General features: G+C 36.3%; 5 protein-coding genes across 5 annotated transcripts; 3 read left to right on the top strand and 2 right to left on the bottom strand.

The window, feature by feature from the left end:
- Positions 1 to 538: 538 nt before the first annotated feature.
- On the top strand, positions 539 to 4518 carry HELRODRAFT_179147 (hypothetical protein; the record flags this gene model as incomplete). The annotated part of the gene is made up of 4 exons (XM_009027990.1): positions 539 to 904; positions 964 to 1452; positions 2851 to 2997; positions 4495 to 4518. 4 exons carry the CDS (start codon positions 539 to 541, stop codon positions 4516 to 4518), a joined length of 1026 nt encoding a protein of 341 aa, XP_009026238.1.
- A 1418-nt stretch (positions 4519 to 5936) lies between these two features.
- Positions 5937 to 7526, top strand: HELRODRAFT_179148 (hypothetical protein; the record flags this gene model as incomplete). Its single annotated transcript, XM_009027991.1, has 3 exons — positions 5937 to 5976; positions 6828 to 6982; positions 7194 to 7526. The coding sequence occupies 3 exons, from the start codon at positions 5937 to 5939 to the stop codon at positions 7524 to 7526; spliced, it is 528 nt and encodes a 175-aa protein (XP_009026239.1).
- A 3284-nt stretch (positions 7527 to 10810) lies between these two features.
- Positions 10811 to 11677, bottom strand: HELRODRAFT_179149 (hypothetical protein; the record flags this gene model as incomplete). Its single annotated transcript, XM_009027992.1, has 1 exon — positions 10811 to 11677. One exon carries the CDS (start codon positions 11675 to 11677, stop codon positions 10811 to 10813), a length of 867 nt encoding a protein of 288 aa, XP_009026240.1.
- Positions 11678 to 12041: 364 nt separating this feature from the next.
- HELRODRAFT_179150 (hypothetical protein) lies at positions 12042 to 14993 on the bottom strand (the record flags this gene model as incomplete). The annotated part of the gene is made up of 3 exons (XM_009027993.1): positions 12042 to 12157; positions 13450 to 13583; positions 14839 to 14993. The coding sequence occupies 3 exons, from the start codon at positions 14991 to 14993 to the stop codon at positions 12042 to 12044; spliced, it is 405 nt and encodes a 134-aa protein (XP_009026241.1).
- An 838-nt stretch (positions 14994 to 15831) lies between these two features.
- HELRODRAFT_179151 (hypothetical protein) lies at positions 15832 to 16458 on the top strand (the record flags this gene model as incomplete). The annotated part of the gene is made up of 2 exons (XM_009027994.1): positions 15832 to 16074; positions 16333 to 16458. 2 exons carry the CDS (start codon positions 15832 to 15834, stop codon positions 16456 to 16458), a joined length of 369 nt encoding a protein of 122 aa, XP_009026242.1.
- Positions 16459 to 21180: the final 4722 nt, after the last annotated feature.

Here is a 21180-nt window from a genome sequence, read left to right on the forward strand (position 1 = left end):
TGAAGTGTAGTCATAGACCTGTGCGTTCAGCATTAGACGAACGTGATTGGCTGTTGGTGGGGTTTGATGGCGGAGTTTGAAAATTTTTATTTTTGAATTGTTTGATAGGTTGAATTGTTTTTTGATCAAAAATTATTAGTTGATTGAAGTATTAGTTTGCAAATAGATTGTTAAATGATTTTACTTATTAAATGGTTAATTATAACAATTTATTATTTGCTTCATTGAATGGATGACAAGTTATAAATAATGCACAAAAAATAAAATATAAACACTCTAACAAAATACAAAATAAACACACATACACGCACACACACAAACACACACTGTTAAAACATATATACACACATACACATACATACATACATAAATGCATGCATGCATACATACATACATACATACATACATACATACATACATACATACATACATACATACATACATACATACATACATACATGCATACATACATACATACATACATACATACATACATACATACATACATACATACATACATACAATATACATACATACAATGGAAATGGAAAGTGGTACGTTTACCTGCAAGAAAACAATAAGTTTGATTAATGGACGTGTTGGCACTTGGTATTGCTTGGAACAGTTGGTAAAGGTACAATATGTTAAATTTTGCAGATTCGGACTTGGAAACAAGAAATATAATACTAATAAGAAGATGGTTAGGATTGGTCTGTTGAATGTCAGATCTATCAACAATAAGGTTGATGATGTCTATGGAATGATTTATGATGGCCTCAACATACTGGTTCTGTGTGAAACATGGCACGGGACCGAAGGTAATATTTCCGTTAGATTAGCTATGCCACCTGGTTTCACATTTGTGGATTTTGTCAGGCCGCATGATCCTGGTCAAGGGGGTTTGGTAATTTATTTTAGAAGTGATTTTAAGTATAAAAAAATAAATCTCCCTTTATTTTCAAGTTTGAAGCTCTGGCCATCAGATTGAAGATTGGAATTGATCAGTTCTGTTTAATTGCCCTCTACAGACCTGGCTCGGAACAGACGACTTCATTATTCTTTGAAGAGTTGATTTCTATGTTAGAGTTTATTACAATGTCGGAGGCTCATGTCGTACTTACGGGTGATTTTAACATTCACGTTGAAAAAAGGGATAGTCTTTTCACTCTACGACTACATGAGATACTTGATATGTTCCAGTTGGTCAATCATGTGTCGGGAGGTACGTTAGACCTAGTAATTTGTTCACAGAATTTTCCAATTTTTGATACTAAGATTGACCCGTGTTCGGTATACTCTGACCACAGTTACGTAGGTGTGAGAGTGGCGTTGAATCAAGTCAGACCAAAATTGGTGAAAGCATGTGTCAGACCGTGGAAAGATCTGAACGAAAAATGTTTTGTTGAAGCACTAGCGAACTTTCCTGTGGCAAACAAATGTCAATCTGATGATGTGAATTATGAATTTGCTCTGTTTAGTGGTGAAATTCAACGAATTTCGGACAATTTAGTGCCTATGCGGATGATTTATCGTAGACAGACAAATGCTGCACCTTGGTTTGATGGTGAGTGTAGACGTGCAAAGCGATTCTGTAGGAAGATGGAAAGAATTTATAGGAACCGTCCGGAAAGTGGGCGGAAAAAAAGATGGGCACTCCCATTGATGGCTAAAAACAGACTCTTTTCTGACAAGCGTACGCATTATTGGAACGATGTCGTAAGTAGTAAGGAAATCAAAGAAATCTTTGGGATGTTGCCAATAAAATGTTAGGTAAAAGTTTGGCAAATGATTCATTTAATGATGACAACGCTCTAAACGCTGATAGATTTTACAATTTTTTGAAGATAAAATTGCTAGGATAAAAGAAACAACAAATGCACATTCTGAATTTCCACTTCAAGTAGTCTCGATGTTGAATAAATGCACGTTTTCATGCTTTCCGTTGGTTACTGAAACTCAGTTGAGGGAAACGGTACTTAAATCACCAACGAAATCGTGCAGTTTGGATATAATCTCTACGCATATCTTTAAAAAATACTTGGACTCATTTGTCTGCTTTCTGACGAGTTTTTTAAACCTCTGTTTACGCGTTGGTAAATTTCCTTCTAGCTGTAAGCACGCGATAATTCAACCGATTTTGAAAAAAGCTAACTCAGATGCAAATGAGGTGAGTAATTACAGACCAATATCAAACTTTTCCTTTGTTTCAAAGGTTTTGGAGCGTGTTGTTCTTGATTTCCTGATGAATTATCTAACGACAAACAATTTAATGCCACTCAACCAATCGGCCTACAGGTGCTACCACTCAACAAAAACTGCATTGCTTCATGTCTTGTCAAACATGTTTGCAGGCATGGATGATCGGAAGATATCATTACTCTCCTTTCTCGACTTGTCGTCCGCTTTTGACTGTGTTAATCATAACAAGCTTCTGGTAAAATTGCAGAATAATTTTGGAGTTTCAGGAACGGTACTCGCCTGGTTTGAATCATATCTAACGGGTAGAACTCAGCAGGTTTTGTTTAGAAAAGTCTTATCATCTGTCAAGGGGGTAACAACGGGTGTTCCTCAGGGATCAGTGCTAGGACCAGTTTTGTTTCTACTCTTTACATTGGATATAATTAAAATAATAATGTCGTATGGACTTGTTGGTCATGCGTCTGCAAATGACATACAGATAGTTGCTACAGGTCATCCAGAGACATTTCAGTCCGAGATTGATAAACTTGTCGGTTGTTGGAGACCTTGGAGAGCCGGCAGATGTTTGGCGTGGGATGTTACGGTCTCTGGCACCCTCGCCGAACGATATGTAAACCTGACAAGTAAAGAACGCGGTTTGGCCGCGGCCAGGGCAGCGGACGAGAAAATGAAAAAATATGGGAACGCCCTCCTCTCGATGGAATATGTATCGAGGTTCTCGGCCCGATGGACCCCAACACCCTTAAATTTCTTAAGGAAATATGTAAAATGATCAGCGTCAGATCAGGCGACAGCAGGGTACTGTTTTTCGCAACTAACCATATTTCGTGCTTGTTGCAGCGGTTCCTGCGTGTCTGTGTGCTTGAAAATATCCAACTGAATGCCGACATGTGCAATTAACGACAAATCAAAATGTTAATCCATTTGTTACTTGATGTTTGACGGTTCAGTGTCACTCATCATGTTTTGGTTTTAACATACATACATACATAATGCATACATGCATTCATACATACACACATACATACACACAAACACACAATTGGTACAATTCAATTGATCATGTCTTCGCTAGTGTCGATTTTTATGTTTCGTTTTAAAAAAATAACTCCTGCAGACGTACCTACTTTATATTAGTAGTTTTAGAGTTGGTCGTGTTAATAATAATAATGGTAGAAAAAGAGTAGTAGCGATTTTTTCAAAGAAAGTTGATGGAGTTGTGGTAGCAGCAAATATATTACCGTCCAGAGTAGCGGCAGTTGTAAAACATGTGCTAGTATTTGTAGAAGTATATTAATATATTACTATTATATAGCAGAATAATATTAATAATTATAGAATTGTTATTAATGTTATTATCATTATCATTATTACTAACACGACCAACTCTAACATCACTAATAAATATAAATATATTATTATATTAATAATTTATAATAATAAATTATTATTATTATTAATATATAACAATAATATATTATTATTATTATTATTATTATTAATATATAATAATAATATATTACTATTATTGTTGTTGCTGCTACTTCTTTTACCACAACTACCCCTACTACTATTCTACTACAACTATTACTCTTATTACTAGTAAACACAGTTATAAGAATACATCATATATTGAAAAAAGTAAATCACAAAGAAGAGCTGAAACAATTTTTTGAAAGCACAATGTGATGATAAAGATGTGAGGGTGAACATGCGATGATGAACATGTGAGAATGAGCACGTGATGATGAACCTTGCGATGATGAACACATGATGATGAACACATGATGATGAACACATGATGATGAACACATGATGATGAACATGTGATGATGAACATGTGATGATGAACACATGATGATGAACACATGATGATGAACATGTGATGATGAACATGTGATGATGAACATGTGATGATGAACATGCGATGAATACGAATATGAATACATGCATGAATACGCGGCCGATGTTTCCCATTGAATGACTGAAGTTTTTTTTTCGTGTTCCTGAAATTTAAAAAATATTAAAAATAAATTACTGCTTTAAAACCTATGAATAATAAACGATGACTACTCTGAGTATGATGAGGATGATGATGATGAAGAAGAAGAAGATGATGATGACAAAGAAATAAATTATTGAAATGTCGTTGAAACGGTGTATAGCGATGATGAAATCTGTAATAATTATAATATGGTTATGTAGACGCAATATTCGATGGTGATAATTATCATCATGTTATTTAGTTATTAATTAATTAATAAATTAATTAATTTATTATTATTTAAAAAAAAGATGATCCCGAGAAGGTGGTGGTGATAATAAATTAACTATAATTAAATGCTAGCATTATTATGAAAACACGATAATCAATTATATGTTTAAAATGTTTATAAGAATATCTACCTAGCGTTACATCGATGATGACTGCGATAATGACGACATATAAATGATGATGATGATGATGAAGGTAATGGCAACAACGACAATGTTGACGAACAAACACATTTTTTTCTTAAACATATCAAGGATGGAATTGTGTCTGAAAAGTCATTTGCTTTCATTTAAATGCATTCTGCCGTGAACGTGTTGTTGAAATTTTTTAATACTACTACTACTACTACTACTACTACTACTACTACTACTACTACTACTACTACTACTACTACTACTACTACCAATACTACTACTACTACTAATACTACTACCACTACTACTACCAATACTACTACTACAACTACTACCACTATAACTACTACCATACATTTTAAATGATGCTAATGCATCTAAAAACCAAAATTATTTTTTCCATGAACTGTTATATAAATTGTACTTGTGTCGTTACTTTTCCTTTTCATTTCACTTAAAAGTGAAACCCAACAAATATGATGGTGACCGTGATTTGAGTGGGGATGAAAAACTTTTTACGAAGAAAGATTGATAGAGAAAAAAATTTAACAATTAAAAAAATAGAGAGAGAGAGAGAGAGAGAGAGAGAGAATGGCGAATAGAAAGAAAAAAAAAGAGAAATGAAAAAAAGTAAGAACATAATGAAGAAAAGAAGAATGAGATGGAAAGAAAAAAAACGGTAAAAAGGGTGAAAAAATAATAGAATAAAAAAGATAGTGGGAGAGGACGAGAGAGGACGAATAAAAGCGTAGTGGAAAAAATTAGTTAGAAAAAAAGACGAAGCCGAGAAGGAGTGAGGAAGAGAGAGAGAGAGAGAGAGAGAGAGAGAAATGAAGAGAAAGATGAAAAGAGAGATGAAAGGTGAGAAAAGTAGGAATAATATTAAGTAGAAAAAATGAGAGAGATAAACAGTTTAAAGATAGAAAAAAGAGGAGGAGAAACAGAGATAGACTGAGGAAAAAAAATAGTGAGAGATATAGAAAGAGAGTGATAGATATAGAATGAAATTGAAAAAATATAAAGATAGTGAGAAAGATGGAAAGATAGGAAGAATGATGGAGAGTGAAAGAAATATAAAAAGGGTAAGATTGATGGAACAGAGAGTGAGACAAATGGAACAAAATTTAGAAAAAAGAGAGTTAGAAAAATTGAGAGTGAAAGAGAGAATGTAAAAGCGTTAGAAAGAGGGTGAAAAAATAATAGAATAAAAAAGATAGTGGGAGAGGACGAGAGAGGACGAATAAAAGCGTAGTGGAAAAAATTAGTTAGAAAAAAAGACGAAGCCGAGAAGGAGTGAGGAAGAGAGAGAGAGAGAGAGAGAGAGAGAAATGAAGAGAAAGATGAAAAGAGAGATGAAAGGTGAGAAAAGTAGGAATAATATTAAGTAGAAAAAATGAGAGAGATAAACAGTTTAAAGATAGAAAAAAGAGGAGGAGAAACAGAGATAGACTGAGGAAAAAAAATAGTGAGAGATATAGAAAGAGAGTGATAGATATAGAATGAAATTGAAAAAATATAAAGATAGTGAGAAAGATGGAAAGATAGGAAGAATGATGGAGAGTGAAAGAAATATAAAAAGGGTAAGATTGATGGAACAGAGAGTGAGACAAATGGAACAAAATTTAGAAAAAAGAGAGTTAGAAAAATTGAGAGTGAAAGAGAGAATGTAAAAGCGTTAGAAAGAGAGTGGCCGAGATAAAAACAAGTGAAAGAAATAGGGAGTAAAAAAGATTTAGAGTGAAAAAAGAGTGAAAGAGAGAGAGAGAGAGAGAGAGAGAGAGAGAGAGAGAGAGAAAGAAAAAGAGAGAAAGATAGAAATAAAGAGAAGGATAGAAAGAGAAAGAAAGTAGAGCGAGAAAGGGAGAAATGGAAAAGAGAATCCGTGACATATGCCGACAAAATTGGTTTCCACGAGTTTTCAGACGACGGCGGAAGTGACGTCACGCTATTCAACGCGTCACGTGATCTTTAAAAAAAATTTAATTGACGACGCTGTTACCATCGTTGTTTTTGTTATTGTTGATGTCGTTGTTTGTAATGTGGCTGCGTTATCAGGCGCTAATATCAATTTTTATATTCATGCTCATAATGTTTTGCGATAGACTCTGATATTGCGTTTTATTATTGTTATTGTTTTTCACTGAAGCCGCCTTGTAAAGATTCTTATGTCGCCAGCCTATTTCTGAACCCATCCATTAAAACAACCTCACGTTGCTCAGCGGGCAACGAGCTTCAAACTGTTGAAGTCGACACTGCCACGTTTCTTCCTCTCGCCACTGTCCATCCTCTTGAATCTTGCAACAGCATTCTGGGCCAACTGCAATCTTTACAACATCCTCGCACTAACACCAACAGTAACGTGCCAGAGTCTCCAGTATCCCATGAGGCATAAACGTCAGCTCCTAATTGAAAATGACCTCCAAACTTCTTACTGAGTCGGCACTAGTTCATTCGCTATCAAGAACACTGACGTAAAACTAACGAAAACCTAACAAAAACCATGTACTGAAGCCCGCGGGACTCCAACAAAAAAATCTGATTCTTGACAGACCACCCAAAAAAATCTGCTGACACCGCTCATTCAGAAACACTCGCAACCACTGCAAAGCTGCACCTGTAGCCACAGGACAACAAAAAAGGCCCAAGAGCAGAATGACATAATCAACAGCGTCGATTGCCGAGCTGACACCAAGCAAGGCCAGCAGAACAACTTTTTCCTCGTCAACACCAGTCAACACATACAATGTTTCTTCAGTAATATTTTGAAAGCGGTTGATGTTGACGTTTTGGTAGTTGTTGATATTTTTATTGAAACTGTGATTATCGATGATGTTGTTGCTGACGATGTTGCGCTGCAGATGTTGATGTTGTTTGTGTTGTTGATCATTGGTATTGGTGACGTAATAGATGATGGTTAGCGGTGCCAGCTCCCGTGCAACGATGACCGCGTTCGAATGCATTGTGTGTCGTGTGTGTGCGTGTGCGTGAAACATTGATTCTCGCGCTCATTTGCATTATACATACGGGGCCTACTGTTGATGATTCTAAGAATTAGTGTAAAAAAAATAATAAAAAGTATTAACAAAAATATCAACAATGAAAACAATAAAAATAATATCAATAATACAAATACTATTACTACTATTCCTACTACACTACTACAACAACCACTACTACTACTACTACTACTACTACTACTACTACTACTACTACTACTACTACTACTACTACTACTACTACTACTACTACTACTACTACTACTACTACTACTACTAATGGGAACTCTTTTATTTTTTCCAAAAAAGGGGCGAAATAAATATTCAATGAAATAAAATAAAATAAAATAAAATGAATTAAAAAGAGAAAGTAGTCTACGATGCTCGCCATTATAGATATAAAATGCGTACAACGAGAAATGTAATCAGTCATAATATAGTTATTATACATTTGAATGTCTGTCGCTATAGATGGCGTATGATGATGATATTACTGAATTAGTTAAATCAGTCATAATGATAATAACAATAATAATGATACTAATAATAATGATGATGATGATATTGGAAAGAAGTTATATATAACAGTTTAATGGTTGTTTGATGATGATGATGACGCAAATGGTGATGATGATAAAGAAAAGATGACGATAACGACGACGATGATTAAAATGAGGATGACGATGACGAAGACGACGACGTCGCCTTAATATAGTTATTGTACATTTGAATGTCTATCGCAATAGATGGCGTATGATGATGATATTACTGAATTAGTTAAATCGTAGCATAAATGTTCAGTCCAAGTAAAATTTACAAGAGATAATTTAAAATGATTAAAAAAGCCTAGTGGAGAGATTTCAAATGTATAAATAATAATTGTTTTTGCTTTCTTCTCGTCAACCAGATTGTTGTGGATGTTTTGGTATTTAGATATCTTGTAGTTCCTTGTTGTGTTGAAGTTGGATTCGTGGCAGACTGTCAGCTCCAGTATTTCGATGGTGTCACCACGATGGAGTGCTATGTCCGGCCAAGATGATTTGAAAAGGGACGATACTGGAGTGAATTCATCGCTGGTCTTGTCGGCATAAATTGTAACATCTGCTACCGATCTAATCGTTTCCAAAATCAAGGACAGTATTTTGTTGTGACGTGTTGTGTATCTTTTTAAAGCCGCAATGGAACCGCAATTAGACAGCACGTGCTTGTTGGTCTGCAATGTGTTGCAGAGGGGACACAGATCATTCGAGGACTTACCCCATCTGGAAAGATTTGCATTTGTCGGAAGCTGTTGAATTTGTGCTTTCCTGACGAATTTGAACAGAATCTCCGGCAGATTGGCAGTGAACTTCGACTATCGAGAAATATTTGTTGCCGAAATATGATCTTTGATTGACTTGAGAATCGTTCCTTAGCATTTCGGTGAGGACAGATGTGCGAGACCAACGTCTTGCTGGACTGTCGGTAGCTTTGAAAGTGTCGGCTTTATGTCAGTTGAATTTGGAAGAATGTTATCGACTTTGATGTAGCTGTTGTGAGATTCCATCCACAAACAATTTATTTCGTTGTTGATGTGCGATTTCATGTAGTTGCGGAGTTTAACCCTCAACGCTTCAGCGTAATGTTTGAGCGATCTCACATTTAATCCCCCTAATTTGTAAGGGAGCGAAGTGTACTCCGACACACAGCTACTGACTGGCAAGGATAAACAGTCTCTTATTGATTCGGCGATCAACGGGTCCAAACTGTTCTCAATCCATGTAAACGGAAAATCATAGGTGCGGAGTTCGAAAGCCAACTGCGATGGGATATATCTGCGGACTATCTGCAGTTTCCATTGTGGTGTAGTATTTAATTTATTTATAATAGACAGCATGTGTTTAAGTTTGTCAATCAAACGTTTTTTGGCTTCAGCATTGCAACCTTCGTAATCGTATATTTTTCCCAAGTAAACGAAGTGGCCATCTGCCTCAGTCGGCGGAATTGGTTTATCATCGATGGTTAGTCGAGGAGAGAATTGCTCATATTTGCCATTTCTTTTCCTCATGCCGAATGAATTGCATTTGTCGATCCTCATGCACATCCCGGTTGCGCTACACCACGCCTGGTTTAAACCTATTAATTTTTGGGCGCTGTCGGTGCTATTTGCTATGATAGCGGTATCATCAGCAAACTGAAGCCAGGGTCTGTAGTGTAGATTGGCTGAAGGTCCCCACATATAACCGCACTGTTGAAACTCGTCCTTTTCAACCAGTCTCATCAGTGGGTTAAAACATAAGTTGAAAAGTAATGGGGAGACGGGATCGCCTTGGAGAACTCCTCGTCTTACTGGGATTGGAGAGGTTAAACTTTCGCAGCCAGAAACGGTGATTGAATAATCGCTGTAGATATAATTAATTAGGTTAATTATCTGAGGCGGGATGTGGTGGTGGCTGAGAGTAGACGAAATAAGGCTGTGGCTAACTTCCCCAAATGCGTTGCGGAGATCCAACAAAGCAATGATGATGGTTCGTTGGTGTCTTTTCGCATCTTTAATCATATGGGTTAACATTTGGGTGTGTTCGGTTAGACCATCAACCTTCGAGTAAAACCCTTTTTGGATGTTTTTATTAATCATTTTGTTAGTTTCAAGATATTGATATATTCTATTATTTATTAATGATGAGAAGATTTTGTAGAGTGTTGGTTGCAGAGTTATAGGTCGAAAATTTGACGATTTGTCAGCGTCACCTTTTTTATGGATTAATATGGTGAATCCATTTTTCCAGCACGTAGGAATCGTGGAGGTTGACCAGCACTGACTTAACAATTGTTGTAGAATAGTTCTGAGTATGGGACATTTTTTGAACGGGATAATCGAGATCTGGTCCAGAGGGCAGGGCAATGATCTCGTTCTATATTTTCTGATTATTGACGAAATCTCGTTGTACCCGGGAAGGTATGTGTTACATGGCTTAGACGGTAGTGGAAGCTTTTCTAACCAGCCTGGAAGCTGGTGTTTGTTGTGGCTGTATTCATTTAGGACAGCGCTAAAGTAGTTATGGCAAGTTGTGGAATTGAACTGAGGACTCTGGCATTCAGCTGGTGTGAATAATTTTTGCAATACCACCAGAATTGATGTCTCAGCTGGGATGTTGTATCTTGTTTTTTTGCGTTAGCCGATTGTTTCAATGCCAATTTCGATCGCAGCAGTTTACTAACCAGTCCTATTTGGCATCGAAATGATGATTTTCGTGGCCCGGCTGCTTGAGGTGCTTCAATTCTTTTTTTAATAACCTAATTTGATGATTATTATTGACGTCAGATTCCACTTTATGCTTGATTGAACCATAACTTTTTGCAAAGTAGTTGTATATCATGGTTTGAAATGCAACAGTGAAGTTGTTTAGATTGTCGAAGTTTGGTAGAGTGTGTCGTTGTAGTTGGAAGTAGGTGTTGGCTTCTAACCATTGAGCGTGGCTTTTCGGGAGTTTGACTCCTGGGAGCGGCATTGCGGTTTTGTCTGAACTTGGTGCCCAATTGTCCGTTTTAAGTGGCTTTGTTGGCGGAGACTCCTGCGAGGCGTTTGTTGAGGAGAATTTTTGCATGGTGTTTGCCAGAGAAGGTTGCTGCATGGCATTTGTTGGAGAGAATCGTTGTATGGCGTTTGTTGAGGGAAGTTGTTGAATGACTTTTGTTGATTGAGACTGCAGTAAGGCGTTTGCTGGAGAAAATTCTTGCATGTCGTTTGTTAGAGGAACTTGTTGTGTGGCGTTATTTGCAGAATGATGTTGCGTGGCGTTTGTTGAAGCAAATTGTTTCATGACGCTATTTAGAAGAAGTTGTTGGAAGGTGCTATTTGAAGAAGGTTGATGTGTGGCGTTTGTTGAGGGAAACTGTTGCGTGGCGTTCTTTGAATGCGACTGTTGCTTGTCCTCTGGCGGCGTCGAGTCCAGTTTTGGAGCTGAATTTGCCGTTTCGTCTTCTGGCGGCGTCGAGTCTAATTGTGGTGCTAAATTTGCCGTTTCATTTCCGTTTTCTATTTCCACTGACAGTTTGAGTCTCTTATGAATGGCACATGAGTGTTGGTGCATTTTTAAACCTTTACGTCCCTTGCAAAACTAATAATAATAATAATAATAACAATGACATTAATGATAGCATCAATAATAATATTGCTGGTGGCATTGTTGTTAGTTGTGTGGACGTTTAGGCCGTCTTCTTATATTGGCAGCATTGTAAAATTTAATTGAATAAAAATTTTAATTTTTAATATCTGCGAACACATGCTGAGACAAACAACAGGACCACCACGTTATCATCTTCAGCAACACAACAACGGCAACAACATCAACAAATCCATCTTTTATCATCAACAACATCGTCATCATTAACAACAACAATAAATCAAATCAAATTTTATTCAATCAATCCAAATTAATAATAATTAGGTAATGATTAGGAGACCAAACGATTTTGACATCTGGTAATTTGCTTCAAGTGAACTTCAGGGCTGTTTCCCCAGATGATGTTGCAGTATATTAGATGTGGATAGATTAATGAATAATACAAATCTATAATTATTGGTTTATTCAATCTTACTTTAATTTTATTAATTACGCCTATGGTTTTATTAATTTTTTTCGATAACGAGTCTATGTGCATATCCCACGAGAGGTTGTCCTTGATTATCACTCCGAGAAATTTTGTGCTGGATGTACGCGGGATGCTATGGTTATTCATTTTTATATCTAAATTAGGTATTGTGTTAGTCAATATTTTTGGACCGAATAGAATGTAGTTGCATTTAGAAAAATTTACAATTAGTTTATTATTGATGAACCAATTTGAAACATCATCTAAACTTTTGTTAATTATCTCTACATCGTTTGATGGATTGCTAGCTGGAAAGAAAATGTTAGTATCATCTGCATACAGAAGATGATGAGCGTCAGTAGCCAGATGAAAATCATTCATGAAAATTATAAATAGAAGTGGGCCTAAGATTGATCCTTGCAGGACTCCTGAAGTTATATTTAATTTATTTGAAGATTTATTTTTTATCGACACGTACTGATTTCTGTTTTGCAGATAGCTTATGAACCATGTATGTGCTATTCCTCTTATTCCATAGGAGAATAATTTCTTTATTAATATCTCATGATTAATAACATCAAATGCCTTGGACAGGTCTATGAAAACACCTATGGTTAGGATATTTCCGTTTCAGCGGTTGCAATGGGGCGTAAATATCAAGAATTCTATTTAATTGATTATAAAAATTCATGCAACAGGTGTCAATGTTACTCTCATCCGTTATTGAATCCCATTTTTCAGAAGATAGAGCTTCCTTAATTAGGGAAATTTTTCTATTATTTATGTTCCTTTTCAAAGTCAGAGTATCTGTAGTGACAAATCCTGTATTTTCTACAACGGTATAAATTGGATAATGATCTGAAAAGTCTGATATTATTATTCCATTATAACATTGTTGATTTAAGTTAAAAAATATATTATCTATTAGTGAAATTGAGTTATTAGTTATCCTAGTTGGTAAATCAATCAAAGGTAAGAAGTAATGCGACAAAAGTAAATTTTGAAAATCTTTGGAGGTTTTATCTATTAGATTAATGTTAAAATCTCCGACAATGAAAATTTTATCAAGTGGATTTAGACTATTTAGTATCGATTCAAAAACAACAACATCAATAAAAACAACAACAACATCATCAATTTCAACGACAAAAACAACTACAACAAAAACATAAACTTTTACAACACAACAACGACATTAACAACAACAACAAATTTAACCACAACCAAAAAATTTCAACAACAACAACATAAGCATAACAACAACACAAACCTCTGGTCTCCATATGATAGCATATGCCCCTCTCCGTGAAAACCATTTTAAAATCACTTTCAGAACAGGATGATGATGAAGAAGATTTCGAAGACGAAGATGATGATGAAGTTGCTCTTGGATTGAAGGTACAGCTATCAATGGGTTTCAAATTTATATTTTCTCAAATTTTGACATCCTTGCCGTCATTATAAGCATCATCAGAACAAACATCTTTCTCATTATCATCATAATCAACATTACTATCAACTTGGTCATCATGATCATCACAATCCACACAATCATCATCATTGTCATCATTGTCATCGTCACAATCATTGCCTTTATTACCATCACTATTATCATCATCACCATCACTTTCATAATCATCATCATCGTCGTCGTCATCATCATCGTCATCATCATCATTATCATCATCATCACTCTCGTCTCCTTTTCATCAATTTCCGCGGTACTTGCCTGTTTGAAGTAAAAAAATACGCATACATTGGGAATACACAACCTGAACGTTTATACATAACATATGTTTTGGTAACAGACTGTTGTTGTTAAGATATTTGACAAATATCTTACATACATTATATATAATGCACTGAAGATGAGTTATTTATAACTCGAAATAGCTATCTGCTAATTTATTGAATAAAATTTTTAAAACAATAAAATGTAAATTTTTCTGACATTAATAAATCAAAAAGAAATATTAAAAAGTTGAACAATGTTGTGCTGAATTTTTGAAATGTTGATATAACATGTATGTATGTATGTCTGTAAGTATGTATGTATGTATGTATGCATGTATGTATGTATGTATGTATGTATGTATGTATGTATGTATGTATGTATGTATGTATGTATGTATGTATGTATGTATGTATGTATGTATGTATGTATGTATGTATGTATGTATGTATGTATGTATGTATGTATGTATGTATGTATGTATGTATGTATGTATGTATGTATGTATGTATGTATGTATGTATGTATGTATGTATGTATGTATGTATGTATGTATGTATGTATGTATGTATGTATGTATGTATGTATGTATGTATGTATGTATGTATGTATGTATGTATGTATGTATGTATGTATGTATGTATGTATGTATGTATGTATGTATGTATGTATGTATGTATGTATGTATGTATGTATGTATGTATGTATGTATGTATGTATGTATGTATGTATGTATGTATGTATGTATGTATGTATGTATGTATGTATGTATGTATGTATGTATGTATGTATGTATGTTAAAACCAAAACATGATGAGTGACACTGAACCGTCAAACATCAAGTAACAAATGGATACTTTGATTTGTCGTTAATTGCACATGTCGGCATTCAGTTGGTTATTTTCAAGCACACAGACACGCAGGAACCGCTGCAACAAGCACGAAATGTGGTTAGTTGCGAAAAACTGTTCCCTGCTGTCGCCTGATCTGACGCTGATCATTTTGCATATTTCCATAAGAAATTTAAGGGTGTTGGGGTCCATCGGGCCAAGAACCTCGATGCATATTGGCAAGAATTCCATCTAGGGGAGGGCGTTCCCATATTTTTTCATTTTCTCGTCTGTATGTATGTATGTATGTATGTATTATGTTTTCGGCAGCCGGGGGGCGAAAACTCAGATCCGCTGCCAAAAAGAAACTCGTTGTTCCTAGGTTCAGGACAGAAAATTATGGACGGAGGTTTGGAATAAACTGCCCGATAATGTCGTTGATAGTATGGATGAAAGATATATAAATTCTCCATACCTTACCATACTATACCATTATTATTATTATCAAACACTTATAAAGCGCCTATTTATATTTTCTCAAATTTATGTATGTATGTATGTGTGAAGTTGTGACGATTGTGATGATAATGATTGCGCGATTGAAATATGCCGCCTGTATATTTTGTGAAATTGTGACGATTGTGATGATAATGATTGCGTCTTTGAGGCGTGCCGCCTATATATATCTATATATTTTACTAGACATTCTATGCATGTATATTTTGTTATTTGATACGCTATATATGCGACGCTGCTGTGCTGTATCGCTTTTCTGAGTATAGGAAAAGAGTATAGATAGGAGTATAGAATTTTCTATGATATAGAAAGCGTTATGTAGATAGGGCGGTAAAAACATATAAAAGGCCGCGAGTTGAGATATAGAGGGGGCGGGTCGTTTGTTATTTTATTTTAGGTTTTGTCTCTTGCTTGGTAGTTGTATTATTAATAGATTAATTTTGGATTTATCGTTTTGTTTTAATAAAGACAGAGGTTTGATTTGTATTATTTTGTTTGTTATTTTATTTCTTTTATTGAATAAAAGAAGTGTACACTCGAAGTTTGGCTCGGTTTAATTATTCTACCTAAAATAATGGATGTTGAAGAAGACTTGCTGATAGTTGACGAGGTCGGCGTCTCTAGTCAACAAGCAGGGCGCGAACAAACTTCCGCCCGGCCCGTGTTTTCAGACCCTGAGAGGGTCTATTGTAGAGTGGCGGATCCCGGCCAGGAAAGACTCCGCCGAAGCGAAGGCTCGGGTGGATATTCGTATGCGGACGCGGTTCGGGACCGCGTGGTGCGGAATTCGAATGTCGCCCGGCGAAAATCTACATATGTATGTATGTATGTATGTATGTATGCATGTATGTATGTATGTATGTGTGTATGTATGTATGTATGTATGTTAAAACCAAAACAACTTTATGTATGTATGTATGTATGTATGTATGTATGTATGTATGTATGTATGTATGTATGTATGTATGTATGTATGTATGTATGTATGTATGTATGTATGTATGTATGTATGTATGTATGTATGTATGTATGTATGTATGTATTTATGTATGTATGTTTTTTTGTTTTTTTTTAGAGGAGGAAAATACTTTATGTATTCCAAAATGTAATTCTTTGGATATGTCGGACTCGAGTAGAACCCATACCGACTAAAAACCTCCTCATCATCTGGCCCCTATTTCATTCGCTGGCCCGCCGTTAGGCATTACTACGCGAGGGGAGGATCATAGCAGTTCGCTAGTTCATCTGTTTTAGAGAAAGCTGCAACATTTGAATAACTACCATCAACTTTCTATTTTTAATTATTACTTTTCCTTAGCCTTTCTGTGCCCAACTTGTGGAGGATATCGGATGCAAACGCATCAGTTGCATCCCATGCAGTTTTTGATGAAAACATAGCTTTCGTAATACTCTCTGGCTGGATTCTCTGTTGGAGAACAGTTTCCAAAGTTTTTCCAGGCCTGTGGAAGCGAAAACACTTGAAGAACACGTGTTCCGCATCTTCATTTTCTCCTGGACAGGATGGACATTCTGGAGGAAAATCATGCCCAAAACGATAAAGGTATGCCCGAAAGCAACCATGCCCCGAAAGCATCTTCGTCAAGTAGTATAGTAGTTAACATCAACATGGGTTTGGTTTAGCCAGACATTTATTTGAGGTATAAGATGGTATGTCCACCTGCCAGTTGTTGCCGAGTCCCATTGCATTTGCCACCGATGTATGCTATACTGTCGCTCCTTTTTTCTGATTTCATCTTTGTTCAGAATAGTTGTTTTACCCCGTTGATATGAAAACTTTTTTTCTCTGGCCAGTTCCAAGAATGATAACACACCAGCAATAACACAAATTGCTTCTCCAGAAACCGTGCGAAAAGCGCAGGCAATTTTCAAAGCACTTCTTCGATAAACTGACGAGAGTTTTTTTTGCATGTCATGGGTTTTGAGTGCATCGGCCCAGACTGGAATCCCATATGTTAGAATCTATGTGACAACAGAAGACAGTAACACCCTCCTGTTCTGTTTTGGACCTCCCACATTAGGCATTAAGCATGACAAGGCTACCCTCACTTTAGTTGCTTTAGTGCAAACATGTTCAACTTGCTGTTTAAAATTAAGTCGACTATCAACCATCACCCCCAAGTACCGTTTGTAAGGCTGTGTCGTTATTTCCTGTTCTCCATGTGACAGCGTAACGGTTTCTGCTTGCCTTTTTCCTGTGATAAGTACTGCCTCCGTCTTGTGTTTTGCTCGTTCCAGGTAGACTGAATCCATCCATTCACTAAATTTTGCAAAAGAGGTTTTAAAAATATACTCTATTTCCTCAAGATGTTTCGCAGCGACAAACACGGCCACATCATTCGCATATGCCACCAAGCTAGCCTTGGCAGTTTCAACTTCAACAAGCCGTTATACATAGCATTCCAAAGGAGAGGTCCTAGTACTAATCCCTGGGGTACACCCCCGCAACATTGTATTGTTGTGGTCCTGTTTTTGTGTTGTACTTCAGTACTATTTCAGTGAAATAGCTTGCTACCATTCTTTGTAGGAATAATGGTACATCCAACTCTTCAAGAACATGCAAAATGCAGTCCCAGTTAGCAGAGTTAAAGGCATTTTAATGTCCAACGTGGCCACCAGACAGTATTTTGTCTCTCCTCTCTTCCTTGTTCTCGCAATGGCTTCCCTAGCTTTTTGAACTACAGCACCAATAGCATCTAACGTTGAACGGCCTTTCCGGAAACCGAACTGGTTGTCAGTCAATTGAGGATCCACTTTTTGTTCAATCATTTGGTGGATAATTCTTTTCAGTATTTTTCCAGTTGTGTCCAGCATACATAATAGGCAATAAGATGATGTTTCTCCCGGTGGCTTCTTCCTTTCGGGATGAGAACCAACCTCTGCTGCTTCCATCTATCTGGAAATAATACAAGCATTATAGACATCCAGGAATAATTCCGGTGCCTCTTTTATAGCTGTTTTCAAGGCATTGTTAAGAATTCCATTTAAGCCCGGGGCTTTATTATTTTTAATTCTGTTACAGGCTTTCATCAATTAAATTTTCGTGACTGGTGGAACATCAATAGCCTCCTATTGTTTTATGCAGTCATAGTTCCCATTTTGTTTAGGAAACAGGCTATGAACAATCTTTTTTAATAGTTGTGGGCATGTAGGCAAAGGCATTGGTTGTCCTTTTAAATGTAGCAAAACCGATTTGTATGGCCGGCCCCATGGATCCTTTTCTACTTCGTTGATGAGCTCCAACCAGCATTTTCTTTTACTACCTTTAATGGCCTTATTGAGTTCTAGGCGAGTCTTCTTGTACACTCCTTTCAATTCCAAGAAATTTGACTTTTTCCATGCATGTTGGGATGCTCTTCTCGCTTTGAGACACTCTTTCCGAAGAACATCTATGTTTGCATTCCACCAGTGAACTGATGATCCCTTGTCCACATAAAGCTTACGGGGCATACTCGCATCACAAGCTTCTACTAATCTTTATGTCAATTCCTCTGCATTCTTTTCAGCGTTTTGAGCAGCCAATGGTTCATGGTGTATGTATGTATTTATGTATGTATTTATGTATGTATGTATGTATGTATGTATGTATGTATGTATGTATGTATGTATGTATGAATGAACCCGTTTTGATGAACAAGCCATGGTTAGGCATGCAATCGTTTCCGAGTTCAACTTTTATCTATGTCCCTGGTCTCGCAGTCAGGTAAATTGTATGTATGTATGTATATATGTATGTATGTATATACGGGTGTATATATTTGTATGTTTATTGATATGCGTAAATTCTTTGGTTATTGGACAAATTAAGGTATTCTATATCTTATAGGCAGACTTATTTTATTGTTGTATTCAATATCGCTATGATTTATTGATTGGTTTTAAGATATAAGTAGATTGGCACTGTTTGTAAATGTTTATAATGATAACAGTAGTAGTGGTAAACTTATGTATGTATAAATATATATGTATGTGTATATATCTATATATATATGTATATATATATATATATATATATATATATATATATATATATGTTTATGCATATGTATATGTGTATCTATGATTTGTTTGTTTTTTTTTATAGAAATTGATTTTATTTTCTTTTTAACTATGTGTAAGGTGGCTATACTTGATAGGTTACTTGTTAACTTTTTATGGTCATCCTGTCTTCTTTTTTCCTTTGTATTGGAAACAAATAAAATGCATCGTATCGTATCGTATCGTATTGTATGTATGTATATATGTATGTATGTATGTATATATGTATGTATGTATGTATGTATGTATGTATGTATGTATGTATGTATGTATGTTAAAACCAAAACATGAAGAGTGACACTGAACCGTCAAACATCAAGTAACAAATGGATTAACACTTTGATTTGTCGTTAATTGCACATGTCGGCATTCAGTTGGATATTTTCAAGCACACAGACACGCAGGAACCGCTGCAACAAGCACGAAATGTGGTTAGTTGCGAAAAACAGTTCCCTGCTGTTGCCTGATCTGACGCTGATCATTTTGCATATTTCCTTAAGAAATTTAAGGGTGTTGGGGTCCATCGGGCCAAGAACCTCGATGCATATTGGCAAGAATTCCATCGAGGGGATGGCGTTCCCATATTTTTTCATTTTCTCGTCCGCTGCCCTAGCCGCGGCCAAACCGCATTCTTTACTTGTCAGGTTTACGTATCATTCGGCGTGGGTGCCAGGGACCGTAACATCCCACGCCAAACATTTGCCGGCTCTCCAAGGTATTAGCGTGCATCCGTCCGGGCGCCTACCATCATGCGCAGAAATGCCGGATGGTTCCTTGAGAACCGGGATTGTATGTATGTATGTATGTATGTATATATGTATGTATGTATGTATGTATGTATGTATGTATGTATGTATGTATGTATGTATGTATGTATGTTAAAACCAAAACATGATGAGTGACACTGAACCGTCAAACATCAAGTAACAAATGGATAAACACTTTGATTTGTCGTTAATTGCACATGTCGGCATTTAGTTGGATATTTTCAAGCACACAGACACGCAGGAACCGCTGCAACAAGCACGAAAAGTGGTTAGTTGCGAAAAACAGTTCCCTGCTGTCGCCTGATCTGACGCTGATCATTTTGCATATTTCCTTAAGAAATTTAAGGGTGTTGGGGTCCATCGGGTGTGCCTAAAAAACTCAGTTCTGATGCACCAACTCTAGGTATTCCAGGCAGCGCATGTGGCACCTGAAATAAACTTTGGCAGTGAAATTCGCATTTTTTAATGTTTAACTCTAAACCAATTGCAGCGGAGTTATGCTTCAAATATTCGTAGCTATCGGCCAGAGTTGGGCCGTCCGAAGCAATGCTGATATCATCCAGATAAGCGCAAACGAAAGTGGACGAAGCTTTCTCTAAGAGTGGATGAAGAGTTAGTGCGAACAGCAAAGGACCAAGGGGATCACCCTGCTGTACCCCCTCGGACGATTTTACAACCCAAGAGTGGTAGCCAAGGGAAGAGACTCTGCCATAGGCAGAATGGCAAAAATTATAGATATTGGGGCAAAAAAGTTTGACAGCCTCCAACATCGAGTCTCTTCTCAAGGCATTGAAGGCATTTTTAAAGTCCAGTTTCAGAAACCCCCATTGATCGGGGAGGTCGGTGACCAATCTTCGAACCGCATGAATAGCGGCCTCAGCGCCACCCTTAATCCCGACACCCAACTGAGTCGGGTAGAATTTGGTCTTGAGTTCGACCACAACCAGGGCCAAGGTATGTATGTATGTACGTATGTATGTATTTGTATGTATGTATGTATGTATGTATGTATGTATGTATGTATGTATGTATGTATGTATGTATGTATGTATGTATGTATATATGTATGTACCTATGTATGTAAGTATGTATATATCTAT

The sequence above is a fragment of the Helobdella robusta genome, assembly GCF_000326865.2.
Source record: "Helobdella robusta unplaced genomic scaffold HELROscaffold_52, whole genome shotgun sequence".
Taxonomy (NCBI): Eukaryota; Metazoa; Annelida; class Clitellata; order Rhynchobdellida; family Glossiphoniidae; genus Helobdella; species Helobdella robusta.